This window comes from Ictalurus punctatus, chromosome 16 (assembly GCF_001660625.3).
Source record: "Ictalurus punctatus breed USDA103 chromosome 16, Coco_2.0, whole genome shotgun sequence".
In the NCBI taxonomy this organism is placed as follows: domain Eukaryota; kingdom Metazoa; phylum Chordata; class Actinopteri; order Siluriformes; family Ictaluridae; genus Ictalurus; species Ictalurus punctatus.
The window spans coordinates 1,453,810-1,467,809 of NC_030431.2; the positions used below are offsets into that span (position 1 = coordinate 1,453,810).

Genomic DNA, 14,000 nt, shown 5'->3' on the forward strand with positions numbered 1-14,000 from the left:
AAACACGTACAATTCGGACGTCCTATTCAGCACGCGCTCCTCCTCAAATCACACGTCGCCTCCGTTTAACCGCTCGATCTCGATCGGATAGATTATACGTGAAGCGTTTTCGGATGAGGTCGAGCGGTGCGGCGCGTTTAAAATAGCTCAGCCCTGCGGCTCCATCCTCGAACACACACCCGTGTCTACGTCGTGTCCCGTAGTCCTCTGCCCTGGTGTACGACGCTTTGTTCAACCGTCGAACATCCTATTGTCGTGACTATGTTTGTGGAAGCTTTTTACAAACTCTGAAAAAGAAAGAAAAAAAAAAAAAAAAAAAAAAAAAAAAAAAGTGTATACATGCAAATTAACTGTTAAACGATGAGGTGAAAACCATTTCCAGTAAGAATATGAGGAAAGCTGACTGTAACAATTCCACAACGCAGTGTATTGTCAGTCCTGTGAAGAAAAAGAAAAAAAAAACAAACAAACAAACAACAATTTGTCTTACTTGTTTTGTGTTAGTAAACCAAAGCTCTCTACAGACTTTATTTTTGTACAATATTCATTTTATAACTTTTTACAGAATAAAACTTGTTTCTATCACTTAAATGTTGGAAGAAATCACTGAGATCATGCTCGCAGATGATTTATGGTCATTTCTAGGACGGGACGAATGTAAACGCAGTCAGGACCGTGCGGAGAAGACGAAAGGAAGGGTCTCGGTGCGGTCCCGGCGGTGGGTTTGGAGCTGCGGAGCGAATCGGGGCCGTTCGGACAGATCAGGAAGAAGAAATCTGTTCTACATTCCTAAACACGGGCCCAGGATTGTACAGTAAACACTCATGGGTTGTAAAGACACGCAGTAAATCTGGGCACTCGGAGGAACTGTTTCCACCAAGCTGAGAGGATTTGGCTCGGAGTAAAAAGACGTGCTCCGGCGCGGAGCTTAAACGGTGCACCGAACGAGTCTCCTCGAGCTTACAGCTGGCCTCCATTGGCGCTTTTCCACAGACATGGTGCTAGCGTTGGTGCTGTTATAATCTGATTACACAATGGCTTGGTTTACAAACAAGTGGTCCAGTTTTTAAAAAGCGTCGCTTAATTAGCATCGATCCGCGGGAAAATCGCTGACCAGGTAGCGAACCCGATTTCTCCAAGTGGGTCTTTTCACTGTTTCAGGAACAACGTTCCTCTTAACCAATCATGACCTTTCGATTTCCTCTTCAACTTCCCGGTACAAACGAAAAAAAAAAAAAAAAAAGTTTCGATTTCGCAAACTGTTAGCGAAACGCACGATTTTCCGGTCCGTAAGCCAACTAGGGAGCTCTGGAGAGAATTTTCAGACGACGGCGACCGTTTAAAAGGAACGTTTCGTCTTTGTCTGAAACGGAGCGACTCAGGGACGCGTCCTACTTCAGAACCGCACGTTTCACCCGCGTGGCGAATTGAAGACAAGAACAAGTCGATGCAAGCTTTAGAGCAATCCGCGTGAACAGCCAGTCCAAGGAATGCCGTTGTAGCAAGAACGAGGCAACAGGAGCGGGGAAAATAAATAAATAAATAAATAAATACAAATCTTGTTTTAATATTTTGTGACTGAACAAGAAGAGGAAACATCTGTGAATTCCACGAAGTCTAGCGACACGAGAAAACATCCCATTCGGAATGATCGCTAGAAGCCGAGGCTCCGGTGTAGCGGGTCGGAGAAATACTACGGCCTGCCATTTGAGCCTCGGCGCGAAAAGTAGGAGGCGGTCAAATCCGATGACAGGCTCCCATTGATATATAGAGCTCCTGGAAGGCCTGCCAAACCCGCAACACACCCTTCAGGCCAAAACTAAAGTGGCGTGGTGAGCCCAGTGGGCATGGTTATGCCGTGACATCACCCAGTGAGGCATTCCGACATTCCACGGATAGAAACGGATACTGGAGTGGACCGGACAGCTGCTGACATCAGCACTCAGAATAGGCGCTGACGGATTGGGCCGCAGGGCTGCTTCTTCTACACGCTCATGAGTGAACTCTTTCTCCTTGTAGTTCTGGGATCTGCTCTTGAGGGTTTCTGCGGTTAGTACACGCTCTGGTCACGCGATTCGACGCCGGACAAATCGGGATAATTGAAAGGTTTATTCAGTATTATGAATCGAACAGAAGCTAGAAGAAGGAGCGGAGAGGGTTTATCGATGTACTGCTCTCAAGAAAGTGCTCGGGTGAGTTGGTGGGTCAAAAAAAACAAACAGACTTTGAAACTGATAGTACGGCAATGTCATACGTCTTAAATGAAAATAAAAATCCCCTCTGAAGTTCTGCTAGGTTAGCCAGAGGGTAAATTCCTCAGAGTGGTAACGAGCAGAAATATGCAATCCGTGCATCCAACAAGCCCCTCCCACCCCATCCATCACTTATTATCGGGTCTCTATTATGCAACAGGCCTAAAAGTAGGCACAGAGGAACATTAGAGCATTAGAGATGAAGTATTTATAGGAACAACACCGGGGCCAAGCGAGATGATCAGAATTGCACTGCCATAATTTCACATAACACCACCATGCCGTTATAAGCTAAATAAATAAATAAATAAATAAATAAACACGTATAGTTTGAAGTGTGTGTAGACGGGTACGTTTCGATCACTCGGGGGTCAAACTTCAGACGTCGGATTTTGAATCGCAGCTTTTAAAAGAATCGACGTCTGACATTATTTTGTTTCTCAGCCAGCAAATAAGCAAGTAAATAAATAAATAAATAAATTTCTCTCCGCACAAGTAGCTTCCGACGAGCTGGAAAAGAAAAGTAGCTAAAAATGATTTCAAAATAAATATTTACCGAACACGGTGAGTCACCAGGAGCTAACCAAACACCTCTAGACTGACTAAGACTGCCTAAGATTTGATGGAAAAGTCCAAATCTGAAGCGCGGGGGGGGGGGGGGGGGGGGGGGGGTTCAGGGACAGAAAGATGGATCGGAGCTCTTGAGATTCAGCGGATTGGAATCTGCTGTGACACAGCGGTCTCCTGTTTGTGTACGGGCCGGGAGTCGCCCCGGCACAAACCTCCGAGCTCGCCGTCCCGTCATTAAAAACGCGGAGCGTGTTCGGAGCGCGAGGAAAAGAAAGAGAGAACGCCGCGTTCCGTTATTAGAGAAATGAATGGACAGTCACGCATCATTTGGAAAGAGCTGGACTGTGCTTAACCAAAAATGGTGAAGGATTCTGAACTGGAGTTTGGGGGTGGGGGTGGGGGTTGTATGAGGCCACACTTTTCCCAATAGAACCGCGTGCACTGACCACACACGCTGCGTGTTTATTTTGTAACATGACACAAAAATACAACGTGGAACTCTAGTACAAAAAACAAAACAAAAACAGACCCCAAAGTATCCACACCGACATTCTGTACATTCAGTACGTGCACGTCTGCCCGATATGAAAATCAGTAGACACGTGAGCACCGCATGATGCCGACGCCGTCTCTCTCTCAATTTCTCTCTCTCCTTCACACACACGCTCATTTCAGATCTTGCGTTTCTTCCACTCTGGCTCCTTGTCGGCTTCTTCATCCTCCGACTCTTCCTCCGCAAACAAGGGGTTCGGCTGAGTCCTGCACGAGAGAGGAGCGTCAAGAATTAGACATGTAGCGATGACAGCTGCACGTCCACATCTGGCAAAGCGTTTTGCTTTTATTAGCAGAGTTACGAGGGACAAAAACTAAACAAAGTAGGTGCTTTGATTAACGGTGACGAATCGTGCCGGAATAGAGGCCGCGTGCTGAAAATCTGCTCGAGCTACTGTTACTCCTGGCCTGCCGAGGCTGAGAAACAAGAGTCTGAATGAGGTCCCCGGAGAGACAGATTAAGAATGAAGGCTAGGAGGGACAGAGCAGGAGCAAATGAGACCGAGAAGAGAGGAGAGAAAAAAAAAAAAGGGAAAGCGGTAATGATTGAGAGAGCGAGAGTCCTAGCGAGCGAAAGGGATTAAACCATTCCCCTACTTTCATCACTCAATTCCGTACAGTGATTAAAATGCAACATCTGGTCCTCGGTGAGTCATAGCATGGACGAGGTTTGGCCAGAGAGGATGAAAAAGAAAAGGAGGGGGGGAAAGGGGGGGGGGATAATCACACGCAGATAACTACAACTCCAGTGATTCGGAGAAATCTCTAGCTCTCACAAGGCACGATGTTGTGTTCCCACTATTCCCTAATCTAGGAGTACTGTTTCTGCTCTAAAGGGCAACGCTGACCTCACGACCGGCTCAGTATATCTCAAGCAAATTACGTCTCATGCATGCGCGTCACTTGATAAACCCCTGACAGAGACCCGTCGCCGTACACCCCGTCGCCGGGGCCTGGAGAATTCCCCGATGAGTTCACCGAGACCACCGAGGAATTATTACCGTGGAAACGGAACCGAGGGTTCATTAGCAGACAGATACGCCGTAGCTAACAGCACAACACAAAGACGGTGGTGATGGACGACACGAGAGACGACGAGTTATGTGTTCGATGTGCGATCGGTCTCCGGGTTCTCGAGTATCAGCTGGGTAGTGTTTCTGTGTGAGGTTACTGAGGTCAGGTGAGTGTGTGTGTGAGCACGGTACCTGAGGAAAGCGATAAAGGGCGGGCCAACAAAGGAAGAAACAGGATCATTTGTGCATGGAAGTGCTACAATAGCGCTCGTTGGTGTCGACAGGGTCGTTAACGCTACTCGCTCTAAAAGGCTGCGCTCCGGCGTAACGACGGGGATTAAGTTGCAAGCCGACGCCCGAGCACGCATCGCCACGCGAGTCTAGACCGCTCAACGTACATGTACGTGCAAGTCGCTGTGGGATAAGCGGAACAAAACACTTTGGAACGTGATCGACTTCACGGCGGACTTGAAGGTCGGACTCACATCGGCCTAACGCCGATTCCGTAAGGGATGATCCACGGCGAGGTGTCACGCGCACCTAGCCGTGGATCGTTCCGCTCATACCGTGGTCGCAGGCCAGCGCTGGCAGGTTTAAATCTGTCGCTGATGTTTGCGGCGCAAAATCCGACCGTCAGTTGTTTCGTATAGAATCTAAAATCATACACAGAGATAAAGCAGGGCAACATTTATTTGAATGAATTATAGTAAATAGTTATTAGAGAAAGAGAGAGCAAGCGAGTGAATGAATGCGAGAGAGAGAGAGAGAGAGAGAGAGAGAGAGAGAGAGAGAGAGAGAGAGAGAGAGAGAGAGAGAGGGGGAGATGGGTGTGTGAGTTGCGGCATCCGTCTACTAATAACGACGTTGTGAGTTTAACTGGACGTTACCGTGGTTACCAGTGTAGAGGCGGCACGTTCGTTTAGAACGGTGATTGCACTGACCGGCGCTTTAACTTTAACGCACACCGTCCAGCCAATCAGAATCGAGGAACGCGGTATAATTATACTATGATATTAGAATCATTGTAATATAACGATGATTATAATAGAACAACACAGGCCCAGGTGTTACACGAGTTCTCACAACTAATTCGGGTCATTTATTATTCTTTCAATGAACCGTCTTTAAACTTACGTGTACGCAAGGTTCAACCTTCGTCAAAAAACACTCCACATGGAGCCGGCCCGCAGGGTGAAGAAGAAAAAAAAAAGAGATCGTTTATCAACAGCACGGAAGTGTAAATCTCCTCGCTAACACTCCGATGTAGTGATCCTATCTGTTTCTGATCAGGCCTCGTCGGGGTGGGCTCCGTGTTCAGAACGGACCACCTGCGAAAGCCGGTTCATCCATCTGCTCCGGTCCGGGGGTAAACATCCCGTGGTGGGAAAGACGGCGGAGGACAGACAGAGAGATGGAGAGATAGCGAGACAGCAGGCTGACGGCTTCTCATCAGCCGACGCTCGGAGAGAAAGCGTTTTCAGCCCAACTAAAAGCCACGTCTCCGTAACGCGGAAAACGGCAACGCGAAACCCGAGATAAACGTCTCCGCTTAATAGTCCTCCATCCCGCTTTCTATTTTATTTCCTTAAACTACTCATGAACGGAACATGAAATTAGGGCTCCGACGTCCATTAAAATTCCGTAAAGCCGGAGACTCGCTCAGACGCTCGTTTTTATGTCGACCTGAGGCGACAAGGAAATCACCAACAGGGCCCACTGGTTTTCTAATTCCAGCGCAATTAAATTCTAAAGTGTCAGTCAGTCCGCTAACACATACTAGATGTCCTGCATTCGTTTCCTTAATGCTCTTAACAAGCGTGGGAAGTTTATAACTAGACCTAATTTAGGCCTAAATTACACACTTGGCTCAAACGGCATTGAGTTCAGTGACCTCAGTAACCTTTTTATGTGGTTTCTGCCACTGTTATAGAGAGAGATATATATATATATATATATATATATATATAAATAAAAAAACAGACCAAAGTGCATTGCTCGGCTTTAAAAATAAATAAATAAATAAAATAGATGTGATACATGATGAGATACTTTAAATGTGATTTATCTATAGCACAGCGCGGTTGAATCCTCAAATCTGATTGGTTAGGAGGAAGTCCCCCCCCCCCCCCCCCCCCGAAAGTACATGGACAGTTTCCGTTAACGCACTTAGATCGGGGATGAGTTTTAAGAAACCATTTAAGGCGAGATAAACTGCTAGACGTACTCATCATCTGATAAAACGTTTATTCCGTTTCCTCTCGAGGACATGAGCTGTCTCAGGTAGTCCCTCAAACGCACGCACGGCTTTTTAAATCATTCATGCGTCCGTCGGCCGAGGCGTGACGACGAGGATGCGATACGCAGGTGCAACCTGAGCCGAGTCACGCACACGTGCGCGCACACATCTTTCCCTCGTACACAAACACAGGCCACTGGTTACATCAGGACCTGTCGCTGACAATAGCCTTGTGTGTGTGTGTGAGGCGCTCCATGTTGTCCTCGCGCCTGTCAAACGGCTGCAGCGTTTTTGTTCCCCCCCCCCCCCCCCCCCCCTCCTGTTTTCCTATGGAACATTTCCTATCTAATCTAATCTAATCTAATCTTTCATCCTACGCTCTCTGCTTTTACCTCTCGGTCACGAAACGACTTGTTGCTTACACTTTGTACGCAGGAGCGACCCAGAAGGGGTTCTCTGCCGCCTCTTTGGCGTGGCGCAGGATGGCCTCGCGGGGGTTGCTGTCGTCCGTCTTGTCCAGAGCGATGTTCTTCACGATGTAGGACGACAGGGTGCCTCCGTGGGCTGCCACGCGACCCCCCCTGCCTGTTTGAAAAACCCACAGAGAGGAAAAGGCAACGTGATGCAAAACATACAAGTCGAATTCATTTGTATAAGTACAGATTACAGCGTAGACGCCCTTTGCGACGCGAGCTGGGTCAGGGGGGGAAAAGAAAAAAGAAAAAGAAAAAAAAACCCCTGGGCCTCCTTTCCTCCGGCGCATGTACACACATGCTGAACGTTAAGAAAAACATCCTCCGCTCGGTGAAAGTATATTTACGTTATGTTTAAACAGGGGAGACACGGAGACCTGCTGTAGGCTCGGCGGCCGGCGGGGATCTCCCAGAGATTGATAGGTTGCGGGAGAACGTGTTAAATCGACGGCGCATGGACGTGAGGAAGGAGACCCGTCCTGTATGATTGACAGGTTTAGCAGAGCGACAGAGGCGGAGGGAAGGGAACGCCGCTCAGCGCCGTGCTTTCCGCGCCTCTGCCTCGACCCGAAATGAGGAAAGGAGCCAAAGCCTGTCGCACCTGGTCCTCCGCCAAGTCTTTCATGTAATCTCACAGTGTGTTTTACTCAGAGCCGCAGTCTAGATCCCCGCGGCAGCCAGGATCTTAAGAACCGCAGACGGAAGCATGGGAGCTGCTGCAGCTTCACCGGGGTTGTTTTGTTTGGGGTTTTTTTTTTTTTTTTTTTTACATCACCTGGGCCGGACACGGGCGGCTCGGGCTTGTGCGACTTCACAGGGTCGAGTCGATCTTTCTCCAGCTGCTTCTTGGTGCTGCGCTGTCTGGCCTCGCGGAACATTGGCAACGCGTGGGCTGGGGAGGGGGGAAGAGAAAAAAAATGATGTATTAACCAACTCAGTAACATGAGCACAACAAAGATCAAGAAAAAGAAACGAAAGCGTAAACAGAGTACTACACCCCTCGAGCTCCGTCACAGCAACCACGCTATGCGAAGCTCACTGTGTGTTTTATTTACTTTTTGATTAACGTGATTTCACAGTGACTCCAACACGGTCACGTGACTCTCGGGTCTGTTTGCGTGGGCGGGAAAGCGTGGACAGACGAGGATCACGGGAGGTGGGGGAGAGTAAATAAATAAATAAATAAATAAATCGATCGGGAGTAGGAAAGATGAAGCGATTTTCCATTCGGGAGCCCTGTTGTCACTGCGCAGTGTTAATTCCTCTCCTGCATGCTACATTAAGCAAAGAGGTTAGTGGCGACACGTTCAATCGCTCTGCCTCCCTCTCCCTCGGCGGGCCGTCGTTCCGCTCTCCTCCTTTGAATTTTCCATGGCTGTCCGGCGATGCGTCACTCGGCTCGGCCTATCGGCTTACGGCGCGGTGCATCAGTGCTACTACCGCCACTGGAGGATGTGCTTAATGGTATACCGAGGGAAAGGGGAGTTTTGACGGTGAGGTGTGTGTTGTGTGGGTGGAGGGTCGGGATGCGTTTAGGGTGTGTGTGTGTGTGTGTGTGTGTGGCACGCGCTGACCTGACTGGAGCCCTCATGCCAGGCGCGTGGCGCATGTAGTGATGGGCGCTAATGGCATCATGGCTTGCGGGTTAAGGGCCGCGTGAGATAGCAATCCGATGGAAAGCACTCACTCTCTCTCACACACACACACACACACACACACACGATACTGCTGCACTAATGGGCTTGTGACAGCAGTGAATAGAGATGAACATCTCCAAGGGCAGCGCTTATTCTCCACACAAACTCCTCTGAGTATTCTGTTCGTCACGATCGTGTATGTACACAAAACCGTGTTGAAAGCTGTACATTCATCTATTACCGCGTGTGCGTGTGTGTGTGTGTGCGCGTGTGTGCGCGCGTGTGGTTTAGGTACTCACGGGTGATGATGTAGTCCTGCGTCAGCGTCTCGGCCTGCTTCTCTTTCCTCTTGCTCTTCACCACACAAAGCTTGGCGCCCCTTAAAAACAAAAACAAAACAACAAAGCGTCCCACACGACAGCACGTGAATGACGATCCCACTTTCCCTGGGATCGATTTGACAATGGATCTGATTTTTAAGAACCGCTGCTTTTTCCATTTCTCCCGATGTATATTTCTTTCGAGTCATTTATGTATTTAAATGCGCGGGAGCTTCACGAGCAGAATTAGATGCCATGAGCATGTGTGTGAAGACACTTGATAAAGGAATGATAAATATTACAACACCTGACGCAGGAACGGGGGGGGGGGGGGACTACCGAAAAAACATTTGACGTATTACGGAATATCAGTAAATCACATGACCGCTCGAGCTCGCATCGATTTTCCAGACAGGCGGTGTGTGAGGCCCTGCTGTCCTTGCCCTCGGTAATCAGCGCTAATGGACTCAAACGGGACAGTTTAATGAACGCTTCCATCCGACGGCCTCCCAGCTGGAACTGATGGGACAGCCGGTAGTTAATTCAACAGACTCGTCCGACTCTCCCCCGGTCCTCGCTACTCGACCTGACCTCTGTGTGGAGTAATTACTGGTCTGAGACGCACTAAACGCGCGCACAGCTAATATATCTGTCTCCCTGCGCAGTGGTGAAGATGTCGGAAGGAAGAAGAGGGACTCTGGAGCTCACTGCACCTCTGGCTCTTGACTGGGTCGTAGTAGACTTTGGCCAGGCCGTTCCCCGTCCCGACCATGATCTGGTTCAGCTTCGGGTGCCAGAGACAGCGGACCACGCTCTGGAGATGGAAGGGGGAAGAAAAAAAATAATAATAAAATCATCTGGGACAAGAAAAGGAAAATATATACAGGACGCAGAAGAAAACAGCGACGAGAACGCGCCAAAACGCGAGCCAGCGGCACCGAGCTGCGGAGGAGCACTCGGAGTGGATTCTCCTTCTCACTAAGCTGCCGTTGACTATATTTGGGCTTTGGGTAGAGGCCTGGATTTCACATTCTCTGTGTGACAGATGGAGGATGTGACTGTGCGTGCATTTGTGTGTGTGTGTGTGTGTGTGTGTGTGCGAGACAGACACATAGACAGTCTGTAACATGAGCGAGTTTTTTCATGCACTACGGAGAACTTTTCACAAACATGAAGTGATCCCGTTTCTAAGAACAACGCCTGAGTGGAGAAGTAGAACAATCATACACACCCCAATGCCAAGGATTTTATATATGTACACATATATACCAAAAAAATATTACAAAAGGCATATTAGGCAATATGGGAAATTCGTGTAATCATTTTTATATAGTAAACAGTACAGCACAGGACAGATACAAGTCTTCCAAAAATAAACCGCAGCAATGCACAAAGACAGGAGCAGAATAAACACTTGAGGCACGGAGGGAGTTTGGGGGGGGGGGGTATGGGGGGGGGGGGTCAGCTTTACTCTAAACACGTCCTAGTGGTGAAGAGTGCAAGAGAGAAAAGTGAAAGGGTACGGATCAGACGAGACCCGCAGGAGCCGCGGAGGGTGTGCGTGGACGGGGAAAGCTGCTTATAGTCCAGCTGCTCGGGCCCTGTTTGGCTCCACTAAGCTCGCCTGAGCCAGAATTAAGCTTTATCGTCATCCCGCCGCGTCTGCGAGCCGTGTGCGCAGGGCTACAGGTCAACCTGTGCGCCGCGTTCTCCTGTCTCCTTCACAAAACTAAACCCCTGCGCGTTTTACGGATTCGTTTTCATGATTTAGAAACGTCAGCAGTGATGACGGACTGCTCCCTGCAGAAACGCCAGGAATCCCCGTGTGACGCAGACTCGGTTGCGTCATGGGTCACGGTCGCACGCGTGTTTTGATTTCGGTGCATTCCGCGTGCACGACAGCAAAACTCTCTCTCTCTGTGTGTGTGTGTGTGCGTGTGTGTGTGTGTGTGTGTATGAGTAACAGTACGAGCTCAACCTTCACGCAGCGTAAGTGTAAATGACCGGGCACACGTCCACCACGCGGTAAAGAATAAACCCGGCGTCGAACAGGCTTCGTCTCCGGAGCCGGTGCTAAACGAGCTCGTTAATCAAAAGCAGCTCGTGAGAATTCCGTTCCGGCCCTCAAACGCACCTCTGCCAGGGTCTAACGCGGGGCACTGAATCTCCAATTATAGCCGGAGGAGCACTGGCCTCAACGAGCTCCTCAGACGCTCTACTCCGCTTCGGAGACCAGCGCGTACAAAGCCGAAATGAATACGGGTGGACGGGATCATCACGGCGAGAGCTGCAGTACTTCTTCTGCGTTTCCTTCCCCCCTCTCCCGTCCTCTCTCTGGAACGTTGTTGTTGTTACAGTACGGAATACTGTATGTTCAGCTCAGAGACATTCAGTACTATACTGAAAGGTTAAGCCAATTAAAAACAGAAAAAGTCGTCTGCGTGTTAGATCACACGGCAGAGCTGCTCATCTCACACGTCAAAAGGCCACGCTGATTAACGTCGGAGCGTATCGGAAGAGGCGCTGCTGCTGCGTGCTTACCGCATCGGCTGTCCGGACCGTCGCAAGCCAGCCCCAAACCCCGCCCCAACGACAATTTGCTCTTAACTCGTGATCAGATGTGTGACGTACGAGTCCCTCCGAATTAGCTGTCGCTATAGAAACGAGAAGGTATTAGACCAGGCACGTAAGAGATGGCACTACCGTCGGAGCTGCTGCTATGCGATCGGATTGGAGAATTTAACAGCGCTGTGGTGTAAACGGACACCAGAGCGTCGCGCTAGTGAACGATGGAACGATACGAGGAACCTGCGGTTCGGATTCGCCAGGATTCTCGTGCGGAGTCTGATTTGAGAATGCGATCCTTTCCAGAACGCATTACGGCAGGAATTACAGCGGGACCTTCGAGGCATCCCCTTTGATCTTGGATCTTTCCTAAACAGCGTGATCGGTCGTGCTAGCTGGAGATTTGAGCCAGACTGAACAAGTGCCATGAAGAGAGTTTATTCAGACACGAGAAGGATTAAGAGGAGCTTTAATGCTGCAGCGAGGTCTGCTAAAATCACCAAAAAATTATTATTTATTTATTTTTTTTAAAAATCGGCCGCAACTCAACTCAACAAACATGCGCGCTGTGAGAATGGCAAACGTGTGGTCTGTGTGGACGCCAGCTCCTAGGGCCCCCTGAAAAACCCACAGGAATCCACCCACCCCACTCCCAGACGATAGAAATGAAGCGACAGGCCAGATAAAGGGTCGGGGCTGTCAGTGATGTTTGGACGAATGTTTCAAAATAACGCTCCGATGGCGGCTGGAGGAAATGTTTTATCACACCGTCTCCGTCCTTCTGCGTTGTGTCATGCTCGGGACATGTGAAGAAGTCAAACATCAAAAAGCGAACGCACCTGCAACGTGTCCCGATGGATAAATCTGCGGTGGACAAGCTTTTAGTGGGTTCATGCGGTTTGATTACACTGGACTGTATATAATTTCAGCATCTGCGAAATCTTTCGTTCTGAAGACTCGGCTTTATGGTGTAATTCCGTGGCCGGTGATATCTACAAAAATCTTAATTGTACTTGAATATCAACTGTTGAGAGAGAGAGAGGAAGAGAGAGAGAGAGCGAGCGTGAGAGAGAGAGAGAGAGAGAGAGAGGAGAGAGCACGAGAGAGAGAGAGTGAGCGTGAGAGAGAGCACGAGAGAGAGAGAGCAAGAGAGAGAGAGCAAGAGAGAGAGAGAGAGAGAGAGAGAGAGAGAGAGAGAGAGAGAGCGGAAGAGAAAGGTTCTGTTTTAGCTGTCTTTATGGCAAACACTTGAACCCTGGTGAAGAATTGGACGTCTCGCTCCGATTTCACACCTCGGGAAAATGTCTTCTCAGCCAAGAGCGTGTTTACTCAAACCATCCTGAAAAAGTGTTCGCTGCCACCCACACCCCTACCCAGAGCACGACCCCTCCGCGGGGTTATGTCGAATGTTTACACCCGTATGATTGGTGGCCTTTCCTTTCACGAGCCTGGCTCACCACTTCATAAAGAGACGCCACTTAAATTCTTCAGCTGTCCTGCCGAGAACCTTGGATAAACATGATAAATAGCGAGCTCGTCAGGGTCGCGCCAGGGCAAATCATCCGATAAATAACTCACGGGAGTCCTCCGAGAGATCCACGAGCGTTTACATGACTGCAAAGCCCATTCTTCAGAGGAAGAACATAAAGGGAACGCCCTTCGGCGCTCGGTTCTTTTTTCTTTTCTTTTCTTTTCTTTTCTTTTTTTTAAACCGATGTTAAGGCTGTCGGGTTCGGACAGCCAGAGAGCGAGACAGGTTCCCACCATCGCGGCCGAAGATGTCGAAGATGGCACGCCAGATGGAGGGAAGAGCTTTCAGGGCCTCTTCAGGCCGCAGTGTTATGACTAGAGAAGAAGTGGCGGGGAAATATAAATCCAAGAAGCGCTCCCATGACAAATCTCCTCAAAAGCGCATTCCATCACGGATGGCCAAGGGAGCCTTCGAGAGACATTCACAGCGCGCAGCTTTGGAGATTTTCACCCACGGAGAGGGCCTGACAGAGATGTTTCACTCGCCTTCAAACAAACACTCGAGAAGAGTGCTGGGAAGTGCTGTCAGGACTTACCTTTCTCTTTCTTGTAAAAGTTAAATAGATTGCGAAATTCAGTGGGGTTTATCTCAGCCCTCGCACTAAGCATTTATTACTGACAGTCAGTTCGTTTTGTGTATTTTTGAGGGGTTCTGATGGGGGTTGCCTGGCAAGTAATATGTGAACTATGTGAACATATGTAAAGGTTTCTTTCACGAAAATCAGACTTTTTTTTTTTGCCCCCCCCGCCCCGCCCCCATTGTCTTGTTGTTGGACATGTGAAAAAGGGGAGAAGGAAGAAGAAAAAAAGAAGAAAAAAAAGAGGGAAAAAAAACCCACGCTGGTGACCATT

The 14,000-nt window shown here is 49.0% G+C and overlaps 1 protein-coding gene across 4 annotated transcripts in view; it reads right to left on the minus strand.

The window, feature by feature from the left end:
• Positions 1-3,240: 3,240 nt before the first annotated feature.
• LOC108276964 (WD repeat-containing protein 70) overlaps positions 3,241-14,000 on the minus strand; it is a 36,678-nt gene continuing 25,918 nt past the window's right edge. For 3 of the 4 annotated variants that reach the window (XM_017489159.3, XM_017489158.3, XM_017489160.3), the window contains exons 14-18: positions 9,767-9,867; positions 9,033-9,112; positions 7,872-7,988; positions 7,046-7,208; positions 3,241-3,581 (exon numbers count right to left, since the gene is read on the minus strand). In XM_017489159.3, coding sequence (XP_017344648.1) covers positions 3,494-3,581; positions 7,046-7,208; positions 7,872-7,988; positions 9,033-9,112; positions 9,767-9,867 — 549 coding nt within the window. In that variant the 3' untranslated portion in view covers positions 3,241-3,493. The remainder of the gene's footprint in view (positions 3,582-7,045; positions 7,209-7,871; positions 7,989-9,032; positions 9,113-9,766; positions 9,868-14,000) is intronic. The other variant, XM_017489162.2, reaches the window with a different exon arrangement.